Source organism: Paramisgurnus dabryanus, chromosome 6 (assembly GCF_030506205.2).
Source record: "Paramisgurnus dabryanus chromosome 6, PD_genome_1.1, whole genome shotgun sequence".
Lineage (NCBI taxonomy): Eukaryota > Metazoa > Chordata > Actinopteri > Cypriniformes > Cobitidae > Paramisgurnus > Paramisgurnus dabryanus.
This window is the reverse complement of record NC_133342.1, coordinates 29,571,134-29,584,580: the sequence shown is the minus strand read 5'-3', so window position 1 is coordinate 29,584,580 and position 13,447 is coordinate 29,571,134. Positions and strand designations below refer to the sequence as shown.

At 37.1% G+C, this 13,447-nt stretch overlaps 1 protein-coding gene across 1 annotated transcript; it reads left to right on the top strand.

Moving 5' to 3' along the window:
• Nucleotides 1-11: 11 nt before the first annotated feature.
• Nucleotides 12-12,458, top strand: lrrcc1 (leucine rich repeat and coiled-coil centrosomal protein 1). Its single transcript, XM_065276513.2, has 20 exons — nt 12-96; nt 676-786; nt 888-1,093; nt 1,318-1,383; nt 1,549-1,716; nt 1,880-2,049; nt 2,179-2,328; nt 2,470-2,666; nt 4,929-5,106; nt 5,207-5,355; nt 7,165-7,369; nt 8,170-8,309; nt 8,459-8,660; nt 10,059-10,244; nt 10,327-10,501; nt 10,799-10,962; nt 11,089-11,297; nt 11,397-11,534; nt 11,779-11,914; nt 12,109-12,458. The coding sequence occupies exons 2-20, from the start codon at nt 743-745 to the stop codon at nt 12,217-12,219; spliced, it is 2,994 nt and encodes a 997-aa protein (XP_065132585.1). The 5' UTR covers nt 12-96; nt 676-742; the 3' UTR covers nt 12,220-12,458.
• Nucleotides 12,459-13,447: the final 989 nt, after the last annotated feature.

Sequence of the window (13,447 nt, the reverse complement as noted above, 5' to 3'; positions counted from 1 at the left end):
TGACTATTTGACCGGAAGTGCTGGATACGCGGGACTTTTAATTTTCTACAGCGGCAAAAACATGAAAACAGGCAGTTGAAGTTTATCACAACTCGGGTAGGTAATAACATTATGTAACATTTTGTAAACATTATTTACAAGTAGTGACGAGTGTTAGTAGGTTACTGCGAAGTAAAAATAAACGCAGACTAAGTTAGCAACAAAACTATCGTTAAAAGTGCGAACGTTGTCACTTTATTTTTGATTTAACTTTACATTTTCTGGTATACTCGTGGTTTACTGCTGTTAACACTAAATGTCCTGAATATGAGTTTATAAAAGAGGTAACGTTAGTCACACTGTTAGCCGAGCTATTAGGATTTGTCGTCTTTGCTTTGTTTACATGGTTTTTGTTGTGTTGTCAGGTGCCGACTTGACAGACGTGTAGTCGGTGTCTTAAACTTTCTTATTTCAGCTCAATATGATACCCATTGTCTAACGGAAGCTATAAAACATATTGTTTTGATGACGACAAACATTTGGTCCAACCTGCTTTGTTTTTTTAGCTGTGAAGTTGTAGATTAATAAGCCGCTTTGTGGAAAAACTCTATCATCTGTTGTTGTGGTTTTGTTGTGAGTTATTTGAAAATGTAACAGGGTCTGCAGGGGTTATTGCTTATTTAAACCATCCTTCAGTTTGACAGGTTAATAAAGAAGACTGGAGTTTATTGTCAAGCCACTGTCAATGTGTCTGTAGCAGGTCATGGCTGTTGGAGAGCTCTGTCTGATTGAAAAGGACATTTCAAGGTAAATTTTACAGATTATAGCCAAGTTTAGGCTTGCTGGCTAAATTTTAGGTACAGTAACTAATATGTTATGTTGATTTAACTGGACATCTTTATTTTTAGTCTGCTAGAGATACCACTTAATCCCAGCATCTCATCTCTGAATCTTCACTGTAATCGCCTCTGTAAGATTGAAGGCTTGGCGACAGCATGGCATATTCGACATCTGGACCTGTCATCTAATCGCATCTGTCGTATAGAGGGATTGGTTTCTCTGTCCTCACTACGCACCTTAAACTTGTCTTGCAATTTAATCACTAGGGTCGAAGGTAAGGCAAAACATTTGGTAGGATACAAGTATTGTGGGACCATTAAGTTTAATCATCTTTATTATTAAATGTTTGTTATTCAATTGCATGCCAGTTCTTCTATAACTTTCACCAGTTTCACCCAAATCATTTGTTCCCATTTTAGTACAAATTTTATTGCATTTATATTTTACATATTTTATAATATTTTATAATTTCTTAATGTGTGTGTGGTTTTTTTTTAGGGCTCAATGGACTAACAAATCTTACAAGTCTAAATTTAGCCTACAATCAAATAAATGACCTAACTGGTAAGTTGGAGGATTGCATTATAAGTGCATTCAGCAAATGTGAATATTTTAGTATAATTGTTATGTATTCTTCCAGCACCTAGTTCCTAGTTTGTTTGTTCCTTTGACTTTTTTAATGTTTATTTATGAAATCAATATTAAAACATGTTTTGCATTTGCTTTCAGGCCTCTTATATCTTCATGGAGCTGAGTACAAACTAAAACACCTGCAGCTCCACAGCAATCGTCTGGATAGTATGAACCATCTGCTGCAGTGCATGGTGGGACTGCAGAATCTGAAGGATGTTACTCTCAGCAAAGACGGCTCACAGAATCCAGTCTGCTTACTGCCAGGTTTGTATGAAAAGCATCAAAGGAAATTATTTTTCTTCAAACACGTAAGCTATAAACATGAATTCTTTGGATTAAAGCATTTGTATTAATGCATGAATGGTGGTTTAAAACTTTCACATAATAAAAAATGCAAAAGTCAGATTTTTCACAAGTATGTTTGTAGGCTATAGAGATATGGTCCTTCAGTCTCTGTCTCGGATCACGGCACTAGATGGAGTAGATCGCCTGGGAAACACTTCTCCTTTAGCAGAGGACAGTCCTATGGATGTTCCTGGACTTGAGGATTTCCTAGAATTTCTTATTTCATCAGACGCTAGCGTTACTGGAGATCTGGTAAACTCCTTTCATTATACTTTTTAAGTATATACCTGAAAATATGCTTTTTATGATTTTTTCCACATTCCTGAAAAAAAGATACTTTCATCAACTTACAGCATAAGTGCATTTGTTTGTCTTCTGTAGGCAAAATCAGACACTCTTCTCAATGCTCCACGTATTGACGAGGTCCTGACCCAGTTTTGGCAGCGAGGTGAAAAACCAGCCGCAGAAAATCATGAAAATGAGCTACGTATTAAAAAACTAGAGCAACAGGTTTCCCATCTCATTCAGAAGGTAGGTTGAAAGCCAGTGGATAGTTATGTTTTCGTGATTTAATAGTTATTTAATTTCAAGAATGAATATATATATATATTATTATATATATATATATATATATTAATATATATATATATATATTTTTTTTTTTGCACATAGGTACCAGCAGGGGATGGCTTTAAAACGAGCCATGCTTTACCTTCTGCAGTTCGTAAGGCTAAGAAAGATACTGATCAGACATCAGAGAGTGAATGTGACAGCACAAAAGAGAACCAGCGGCATTCCAGAATCCCGGCCCGTCCGAAAGGCTCTGCAGCGAAAAAAATCACCAAGGACATCAGGCCCAAATCTGCATGGTGGTGTAACTTTTCACTTTACAGTTTACTGTATATGATTACATTCACAATGTCATGTTCTAGAGTAAGGGTTGCATTGTATCATGAGAGGCTACTCCATGTATTTTCTTTATGCACTATAACACAATACAGTATATTCACTTCTGATTGTATTAAAGTGGATGGTGCTTCTAACTTAGTAAGGTTCAAAGTCATAAAAACCTACTGTAGCGCAGTAATGAGGTAGTTCATTAATTGTCCATACTCCTCCCACCTAAAATTGATTGTATACATGAGTGATTACGCTGTCACAAAGTTCATTTACAGTTAATTTGGCTTCAGCGTAATGTAGTTGCTCTCACTCCATATCAGTGTTGATACTGCAGTCTATTGAGGAGTCACAGAGATTTGAGTATGAGTATCATTAAATTTATATAATTATATGTAAATCAAGTGCCTAATACGTTTTTAAATGGCTTTTTAATATACTTAATATTTTTACCTGAGAGCTAAATGACCTCTCTCATGCTAGTAAGTTCCATGCAGTTTCGTCACTATGTTGTTTCAGATGAAGACATCTTTGTTCTGTGTCGGCCACCGTAGGTACTCTATGTCAGTGGTAGATGGTGTCAGGGGGCCCCCAGTTTTATGACATTTTATAAAATACATAAATTTATCATAAAATTCTGTGTAATTAAACCTAAAAAAATAAGGCTAATAATCAACAGCACTACTTTGTATAATAAAATTTTTTGTTTAATTAAAATGTTACGTTTAAGCACTGTTTTTGTCATACATTTGCTTTGGGGGGGCTGCGAAGGAATGCACCGTACATAAAAGGGACTGCACGCTGAAGAAGTTTGAGAACCACTGCTCTATGTGCTTCAAAAGAAAGGGAATAAGGAGCCTTTTGTTGCAATTCGCAACCTCACAGTTATATACCACTAAAATTTACACACTGCACCTTTAAGTGTGCAGATTTGTATAGTGTGTTGTAATTTGCATTGAAACAGGAAGTTAGGGTGGGACATATTGGCTTCGTCCGAAAACTCTAAATTGCTGCCTTCTGAGGCAGCATTTCAAGGCAGGAAGGCATCAAGGAATGTCCGAATTCAATGTTAGGTTTACTTCCTAACTCCTGAGATACCTCCATTGCCTGTCCCACAATTCTATACGTGTTCGCATGGGGAATGTGATTTGTCGAGCCTGGTCGAGTTCGAAAAAATAAAATGGCGGCCAAGAAAGCGTCTGGAGCACCAATTTAGTGTAAATAAATGTATATTTTCACTTTTTACATCTATTAATTGCATTTCTAGTGAGAAATTAGTATTGTAGTTTTCAAATATGTGATTAGTTTTCACAAAGGCGCTCTCTGTTTATATTTCAAAGGGGACAGAGAATGAAAAATCATTTTTACCATGTCTTTGTTGAATAATGGTAGTCTACCCGCATTCACAAACATATAAAAAGTGATAGTCATGCTAAACATCTCAGTCTCATAGAAATTCCTCTTTTAGAAATGTCAGCCAGAAAACGACCCAATCTGAAAAACTGATGCTTATGACATCACAGGCATCTCTCTGCCCCTCCACTTTAAAATAATTGGCTACATTTTTTGAGTGGCAGCAAAGTCAGCCAATCAGTAATGAGATTGCAAGTTAAGCCAGTAGGGGGAGCCAAATAGGTGCAAAACCACTTGTTTAAAATCCCCCACCCTAATAGAGCTATCTGAGAGAGGTTTTTAGGAAGCTTCTAAGGCATTACAGACCCAAACAAAAATTTTTTTGTCTACATGTCACATCACAGAATAAGGATAATACCCCGTTCAATCATTCTATGTCACCTTTCAAACAAGCTGCCTATGAAGTGTGTCCGAAAGCGTTTCAGTGAGCTGCCTTCATGCCTCTGAAGTCATTGCCTCATGAGGTAGTGAGGCAACAAGTCAGCTGCCTAAGTTTTTCGGACCTCCTACCTTTAAATAGTCAATTGCTTTTAGTTTACCTCATAGTCTGAAATCTAATGAGAAGCTAAAGTGCAGAATGATAAAAATTGTTGTTGCCTTTTGGAGAAAGTGAGAGATATTGTAAAATATTGAATGATTATATCTTCTACTTGTGGATTTTGTCAATGTTTTATAGCACACTAGTTTGTCGATATCCCTATAGAAATATAGACTGAGATATTCATACTAAAAGCCAGAAAACTTTCATTTTGATTGACTGTTGCATTGCTGTTGCTGTCTGAATTATATGTAATTCTTTTCCACTTTTGTTTCTGTTGCAGTGTAACAGACACACAAAAGCAGAGATCCTCAAAGCAGGCTGCTGGCACCCGTCTTAGGACGACGTCCATCCATAGCTCTGGATCTGTGGAAACAGTTGAGTCTATAACAAAAGGCCCTAAAACAATCACAGCAAGTCCTAACAAAAGCCCAGGTCAATCCCAACAAGAAACCTATAGGGTATGCAGACTAAATTACCTAGATCGAACATTGCTCTTAATAAAGCTATATGTAAATATGTACACTATAGAATAATGCACTTGTAAATGTTTTCATTTAGGCAATAGTGGAAGAGCGAGACCAAGAGCGCGAGCGACGGTGGAAGGCAGAGCAGGCTGTGAAAAGGCTCACAGAACAAGTCAAGAACCTGCAGACTCAAGCCAGTGAGGAAAAGGACCTACAGAGTTTAGCCCTGCACACCACAGACAGGTAAGCACATTGGTACGATACTGGCAAAGCCATAGAAAATATATTAAAATTCATTATATACTAAAAGTCTAAATTTAAATAGAAATGGTTTACTCTTATATTTTACAGCAAAGCAGCTGAACAGTGCTATGAGAGTCCTCTTATTAATCAAAAAATAAAAATATTGTGTATTGGTTTAAAAAACGTGACATGAAATTAAATCAATCCCAAATGAGCTGGCCAATTAAGAATTATGCTGTTGAGCTTAATCATTAAAATGTATAAAAACCTCAATAACAAACAGGATTAGTTGAAAATCTTTTATTATTTCATTCATTCAAATGTTCTCTACTAACAAAGGACACCTCAACAATTTCCAGCCCCATCCAAATTTTCATAGAGGGTATTTGGCTTGACACTTTGCACCTAATTGGTGTCGGCTCCTGCTGAAATGTTAGATCAGGGTACACTTGGGTATAATTAAATTTTATTAGAAGTTTCTGGTGTCCCCGCTACACTGCCCTGATGCATGAAACTCTGTCTACCCACCTGCGCATCAGTTGCTATGGTGTGATGATGGCCTTGATGTTGTGCTCTAAAATTATAGCCCACACGCTCCCCCTGGTGATAAATCGTAATTATAATGGAGATTAAAGTCGAGGTGACAGGCACATGTCTCCTGAACATCATCAGTCAATTCTAATTGCTTCCCCTGCAGCACTTGGCTGCTAATGACTCTGCCACAGTCCAGTATCTGTTACTCTCATTTTTATTGCAAATAACATCAGAGGGGGTTTGTGTCTGCACATACAACACATATAGTACACGATCCACATATTAAAATATGATGGCATCTTGTATGAAATGTCACTTTACAAAATGTTTTTATGTTTACTCTTACAGATGTGACTGTGTCTGTAAAATCCAGTCTAAAGTCTCAATCCACTCAGCTGATCTCCGGGTATGGCGCTACCACTTTTAGCGTAGCTTAGCACAATTTATTGAATCTGATTCATATCATTGCACCTTCTGCAGCCATGTTACGCAGCAAAGTCCTTGATTATTACGCCAGAATGAGAGTATAGTTCCTAGCCACATCTGCCTAGAAAATCACAACTTTTAATTTTCGGTCGGTCTTAGTACACGATGCAACTACAGATGAGTCAAGTTTTAAATAGGAGACATATCGTTATTTTTTAGCGCGATGCTAATGGTCTAATCAGATTCAATGGATTATGCTAAAATGGTACCGCCAGACCAGGAGATCAGCTGAATGGATTTCAAAACGGTAAAAAGCTAATTTTTAACCCAAGAGGAACTGGAAAAATAGCACATTTAAAAAAAAGTGGAGTGTCTCTTTAAGAGCATCAAAGTTTGATTTTTTTAGTCATTAAGGTCAATCTTTGGCATGACCTTCCTCAGTCAGTATTAAATATCTGAATGTTATATTTTGACATAAAGTTTATTACCGCATGTAGGATGTTTTTGTAGAAAACAGTCAATTACAAAAAAAAAGACTTTTGCTGGGTTTTTAAAAATAGGGTCACAAAAATGGTAATTGTAATGCTCTGAAAATCCATACTGCTCATATCATCAACATGGGTTTGCATCCTAAAATCAATCATCTTAATATTCTATTTTAATAATAATCTTTTTCATCATGTCTGTAACATCATGTAAAGAATAAGGTCAAAAATTGACAGAAAAATAATTGCGTAATGCTGTGATGTCCTTCAAACTTGATTTAAGCAAAACATGAATGCATGGGGTACGCATGGAAGTGATGATGATTTGGAAATATTGTGAGAAATTAGATCTGTCTTTCTCTAGGTTAAAGGAGATGCTGTTAAAGGAGCGTTCAGATAGGGCAGGACTGCAAACCCGCTTGCAGGAGCTGGAGGAAAGATACAGGTCTACGGTAGAGCAGATGGAGCAGACGCGCAACCGAGAAGACCAACACAAGAGGGCGCTGTGCAGTCTGGAGGAAAGCATGAGCCAGGCAGAGGCTGTCAGGGCACAGCAGCGTGCAGAAGAGGTAACAGTGATTTATGAAGTTACTTCTAAAAAGAAGTAAACTGGAAAAAGTGCAATCCAACAAACTAAGACGCTCAAAAACACAACAAATTTGGTAATATGCTGGTTCACTGTTTTTTTGGAGTTATCAATGGTTGAGTTTCCATCTATCCTTAGCTGTGACATAAAATGAAGCAAAATATAGATACAAAGAGCTTTTAAAGATAAACATTGTTACTTCTCTCACAGAAAATATATTTGGTTGCAATTTTTACCTAATTTAAGTAAGTCATTGGAATATTGACACCTGATGTTTGTCTTGAACAGTTACCATGAGAAAGAATATGGGTTATGGAATTTCTGGAATATCATGGCATTTTTAATGGTCTATTCCAAACATTGAAAGTCAGGGAAATTTATATTCATCTAATATCAGGGATTTTTGTTTGTTACTTTAAATTTTAGTTTTTTATTTATCAAAATATAATCTGTTTGTTAAGTTGTTAAGTAAGGAATGTTGTTTTCGAGTCCAGGGCTCCACTGATTTCAAGTGAGACTATAATCCAAACAGCTGTTTATTGGCATTGTATACTCATTTCACACATTTAAGCTAAATATTTATAAACTCAGGGTGTACACTACATCATCCAGGCTCACGGCATCCTGGACATAGGTCATGCAAATTCAGCTTTTTTAGTCAGTTAATGTTAAGGAATTTGACAATTGGCTTAGAGTGGAAACCCTAAATATAACATTGATCTACTTCAAAATGGATGATTTCTTTGCAAACAACATTAAAAATGACCCACAATATTTTCTCAGATCAAGAGGACTCAGGAGCTGGAGAACAAGGTGTCTGCTTTTAAAAGGGAAGTTGAAATACTCAGAGCATCAGCACGACATCACAAAGAGAAGCTACAGCAGCTGCATGAACTATTGGCCTCTAGGGAGGAGATGCACAGGTACACAGTCACAACACAAAATCATTTACCGAACGGTGTTGAGTAACTGCCTGGAAAGGATTCGGTTTACAAACAGGACCTTTCCAGGAAGCTGTTCCTCTAACTGCTTGCACTTTGCACCTGTTTGACTGCTTAACTTTGTGGTACAGGAAGGAACTTGCATCGCGGCTGCTTCCTGGTGGGACTGAGTTTAAGGACGCTGTAGCTAAAGAGGTAGAGGCTACAGAAAAAAGATTTGCCCAGAAACAGGCTGAGATGGAGCAAAAGATTGCAGATTCTCAAAAGCAGTACGCCGCCCTGGAGGATGAATTTCGTATTGCTCTTACCATTGAAGCAAAGCGTTTCTCAGAGGTAGACTTACATGTTGCAAATGGAAATTAAAAGAAAACTGTGATCTTTTGACATTATATTTTATAAAGGTTTGAATCAACTCTTAATTTAGAAAGTCAAACCCACAGAAGAGGAGAATATAATTTTTATTTGGTAAATACTAGTAAGTAAATATATTAAAGAATTGAGTTATGAGCTAAATGTCAGTGCAGTCCTTAAAAGGATTTAAAGAATTAGTTCATCCAGATAATTTACTCACCATCATGTCATCCAAAATGTTGGCCTTTCTTTGTTCAGTCAAAACGAAATGTATGTTTTTTGAGGAAAACATTTCAGAATTTTAATCATTTTAATGGACCCCAACACTTAACAGTTTTAATGCAGTTTAAAATTGCAGTTTCAGAGGACTCTAAACGATCGTAAACGAGGCATAAGGGTCTTTTCTAAAAGACGATTGTCATTTTTGGCATGAAAAAGAAAATGCACTTTTAAACCACAACTTTGCGTCTCCCTCCGGTCATGTGACACGCCAGCGCAACCTCACATAATATGTCATCACGTCAAGAGGTCACAGATGATGTATCGAAACTACGCCCCAGTGTTTACAAATGTGGAGAAAGAGGACCGTTCTGATGTTGTTGTATGTGGAATAATACTAATTCATGTTTTTTTGTCAGTTTATTGTTTAAAATGGTCTGCAAATGTGCGTTTCATTTATGTAACACATGACCTTTCGACGTCATTACGCAATTACCTGAGGTCGCACTGGCTCGTCACACAGCCGGAGGAAGAAGAGAAGTTGTGGTTTAAAAGTGCATTTTTTATTTTACTTGCCAAAAATGACAATCGTTTCGCTAGATAAGACCCTTATGCCTCGTTTGGGATTGTTTAGAGTCCTTTAAAACTGCAATTTTAAACTGCATTAAAACTGTTACGTGTTGGGGTCCATTAAAGTCCATAAAAGTGAGAAAAATCCTGGAATTTTTTCCTCCAAAAACATAATTTCTTCTCGACTGAACAAAGAAAGACATTACATTTTTGGATGACATGGTGGGGAGTAAATTATCTGGATTTTTTTTAAGAAAATAGACTAATCATTTAAATAAAATTTAATTCTAAAATTTATTTTTGGTTTTATTAAGGTTTCTTTGCAGACTAGGGCTGTGCGACATTAAAGGAATTAAAAAATATAACACACATATGTTTCTTATTTCTGGGAAAAGAAAGCATCGCAACCACTTCCGAAAGTGAAGTCATGATTTCCTGTTGCATAAACCAAATCAGACATTTTAACAATGTAAACAAACAAACAAAAATTAAATTAAATAAATATCACCGCTATCGTGCACAGTTATATCTATCAATGTCTTCTGTAAATTGCACTGCCCTATTTCAGACCCTGACTTTATATGTTTGTAGGTAAAGGAGGCTTTTGATCAGATGTCTTCTGAGCTGATAGAAGTGAAATCAAGCCTCAGCCAGTCACAGCGAAAAGAGAAACAGTCAGCCTCTCTGGTGCAAGAGCTCACAACTATGGTGAAGGAGCAAAAAACAAGAATAGCTGAGCTTCTCAAAGCTAAACGAGAAGCTGCAACTGAGTTTAAGGCAAGAGTTGTAAATGTTTGAAAATATAGACTCATTATACAGTGCCTCAGACATCACAATATGCTCTGCTTTTGCATGCCAGGACCGTGTGCAGTCATTGGAATCCAGGTTAGAAGAGGATAAACGCCTCAGTCTACAGGTGGAGCTACTGAAGAAGGACAAGTCCAAGCTGCTGTCCCAGCTTACAGCTCAAGAGTCTGTCATAGATGGCCTACGGGCAGAGAGAAAGCTCTGGGGCCAGGAACTTGCACAGCAAGGTACTACAATAACTTCACAGAAACTGTGTCTGACACTTCTTAATCAGGCGTGTCACGATGAAAGCTATGTATTTCATGTGAATCAGAGTGTTTGTCCCGATCGTCTTCAGTTGCCGAAAGCAACAGGATATTTTGTTGATCGTTTTTTTTTGTACAATCATGTTGATTGCCTGACATACTGTTAAATGTCATTGCTTTAAAATCTTACTCCATATGTCTGTACACAATATGCATTTCCAGTAAGACAGTGTTAAAAGAGTTGCTTTTTTTAACCTGCTAAGCTTTGTGTGTTTTTAGGTGCATCCTTAGCACAGGATCGTGGTCGACTAGAGGCCAGAATTGAAATTTTGTCAAGCGAACTGGAATCGCAAAAGAAACAGAACGAGAGAGACAATGATGCGCTCAGGATTAAAGCCAAGATTGTTGATGACCAGACAGAGACTATTCGTAAATTAAAGGAGGTAAATTCCAGTTGGCTCACACAATTATTATTATAAATTAATGAAGCATATGGTCAGATAGAAAGTCCTACGTGTAATAGGATCAGTTTTCACAGCCTGATGAATTTTGTTCATGTGTTGCTCTAGGCACTGATTGAGCGAGATGAGCAGATCCGTAAACTGCGTGATGAGAGTGTGCAGGACCAGCGAAAGTTAAAACAGAAGCTGGAGGAGGACATGGCATCTGCAGCGGAGCTCAGAGACAACGTCGAGCAGCTTAGTCTCAGGAAGGAGGAGCTAAAACAACAGCTCCTTGATAAGGAGGCAGAGCTTGATGAATTCAAAGAGACCTACAGGTATAGGATAACACAGCTAAGACACAAGTTTAACAATATGTCTTGAATGTTAGATTACATTACATGGCATTGTTGTTATAAAGGCTCTCTACTTTGTAGGGCTTCAAGTAAGAAATGGCAGGAAAAGGCAGAACTGTTGAACAGGCTCGAGAGCCAGGTGAAACGAATGAAGGAGGGTTTTGATTCCAAAGAGAGGGCTCTGGTGGAAGAAAGAGACAAAGCTTCACAAGCACACAGGTATGTGATGGGAACCAGGTAACCATTATTGGCCAGTGACTATATAGTTCAGTTTCATAATCTAATAATGAGATTAGGAGCATCAAGTCAATTTTCTAGATTTCAAGGTTATATTTTCTCAGAATGTCCTTTACATTTGGAATGATTTTATGTAGAAAACGGTTAATCATAAAAAATCACTTTAGCTGGGTTTTCTCAGACTTGTATTTTAATGAATTCAAATGTTTTATTTTTTTATTTTTAGAGCGGCAGTGGAGAAGCTTCACTGTGTGGATGATGCTTTCCGTAGACAACTGGAATCTTTGCAGGCATCCCATCAGGCTGAACTACTACGTCTTGCCAATGACAAACAGAAACAGATAGAGCAAGCCAATCAAAAGGTATTACTAAGCGTTATAGAGGCCATTGTTTTCTCACACAAATTGTTACATTTAAAGTCTTACATGCAGATTGAGTTGTTTTTATATTGCTCTTTTGATGAATAAAGTGATCGACAAGGGCAAGTGATGCTTGATTGTCACTCTCAAAACAGTTTAAACATGAGCAGACTGCATTTCTGTCTTTTTTGTCACAGGTGCTTCAGGTGGAGGAGGAAATGCGCCAGCTGCTTGAAGAAACTGAGAGTAATAAAAGAATAATGGAGGAGAAAATGAGACGTCTCACAAAAGTGCTAAAAGACTTTTAACCTCTGATACATTATGATGCCACAAGACAAAACAGACAAAATACTTGAGAGATGTCTTTATTTTAAAGTCACAGGATTTTGTTACCTATACTACAGTCTGGTTCTTATTTTGGTTGCCAACATGATCCTGATGTTGAACTGTTTTTAAAGACAAAATACAATACATAAAAATTAGGTATGCACAACAATTAATCGCGATTAATCTATAGCAGAATAAACATTTTGGTTTACATTATATATGTGTGTGAACTGATATAATAACTTTGTAGAGATAAATGCCCACACATGTTTGTATATATTTAAGAAATGTTTATGTGTGTACATGCATTTGGATATTTATGTATAATTTGTATTATATATAAATATAAATACTTGATATATTTTTATAAATAAATGAAATATTTTTTCTTAGATTTATACATGCATGTGTGCATATTTATATATACATAATTATTATACACAGTTTTACACACATATATGATGTAAACAAAAACTTTTATTCTGCTATACATGGGTTTCAGTCATGTGACTTTTTACGTTATGCCGCCATCTTGAGGACCTACCGAGTACCAGTAGGCTACTGACAAGCATTGGCTGGCTTGCTACGATTTACGGATTTCTTATCTTTTACTGTCTATGATTCTTATGGATACGGGAAATGGCTACGAAAGACAACATGTCGCACCTCGACTGTCATGAAAAGAAACGCGACTTTAAAAAAATATACCTTGGTTTGGGTGTGATGCCTACTCAATCCCCGATACGTTCTTCCAGCCGCTGTTCGCTGCTACCGAACTACCACTATTTTACAACACTAAGGCGGCGCGTCACAACATGAAACTTTGCTCGAAGTATCACCTGGATCTCTACTCATGAACGCGAACATTGAGAACATTGTTTGTGTACACAGAGTTTAATAAAAAGAAAGTTTTGTACAACTGATTTTGGCTGTTATGGTGTCTGCTCGTCATCCCTGCCAGACGGAAATAATCGATTTCTGAATGCGAATGAATGAATCTCATATGAGGCTCCTTTTTCACATAGAAGGTCAATATTGTTTTTCACTTGCGACAAAACAACGAATTATCTGTGCATTTATATGGAACTATGCTTTAGGAGCTATCCATCTTTACTCTCCTCCCTCCTTACGTTCCATTCGCAGATCGATACATCTTGACTGGGAAGATGGCGGCGAGCGGAAGCCAAATCAACCAAAGTCAGTTGTTTA

Coding starts and splice junctions, on each gene's coding strand:
- lrrcc1 (XM_065276513.2), top strand. CDS start 743: ATGGCTGTTGGAGAGCTCTGTCTGATTGAAAAGGACATTTCAAG. Junction 10,502..10,798: donor CCAGGAACTTGCACAGCAAG/GTACTACAATAA, acceptor GTGTGTTTTTAG/GTGCATCCTTAGCACAGGAT. Junction 11,298..11,396: donor GAATTCAAAGAGACCTACAG/GTATAGGATAAC, acceptor TCTACTTTGTAG/GGCTTCAAGTAAGAAATGGC.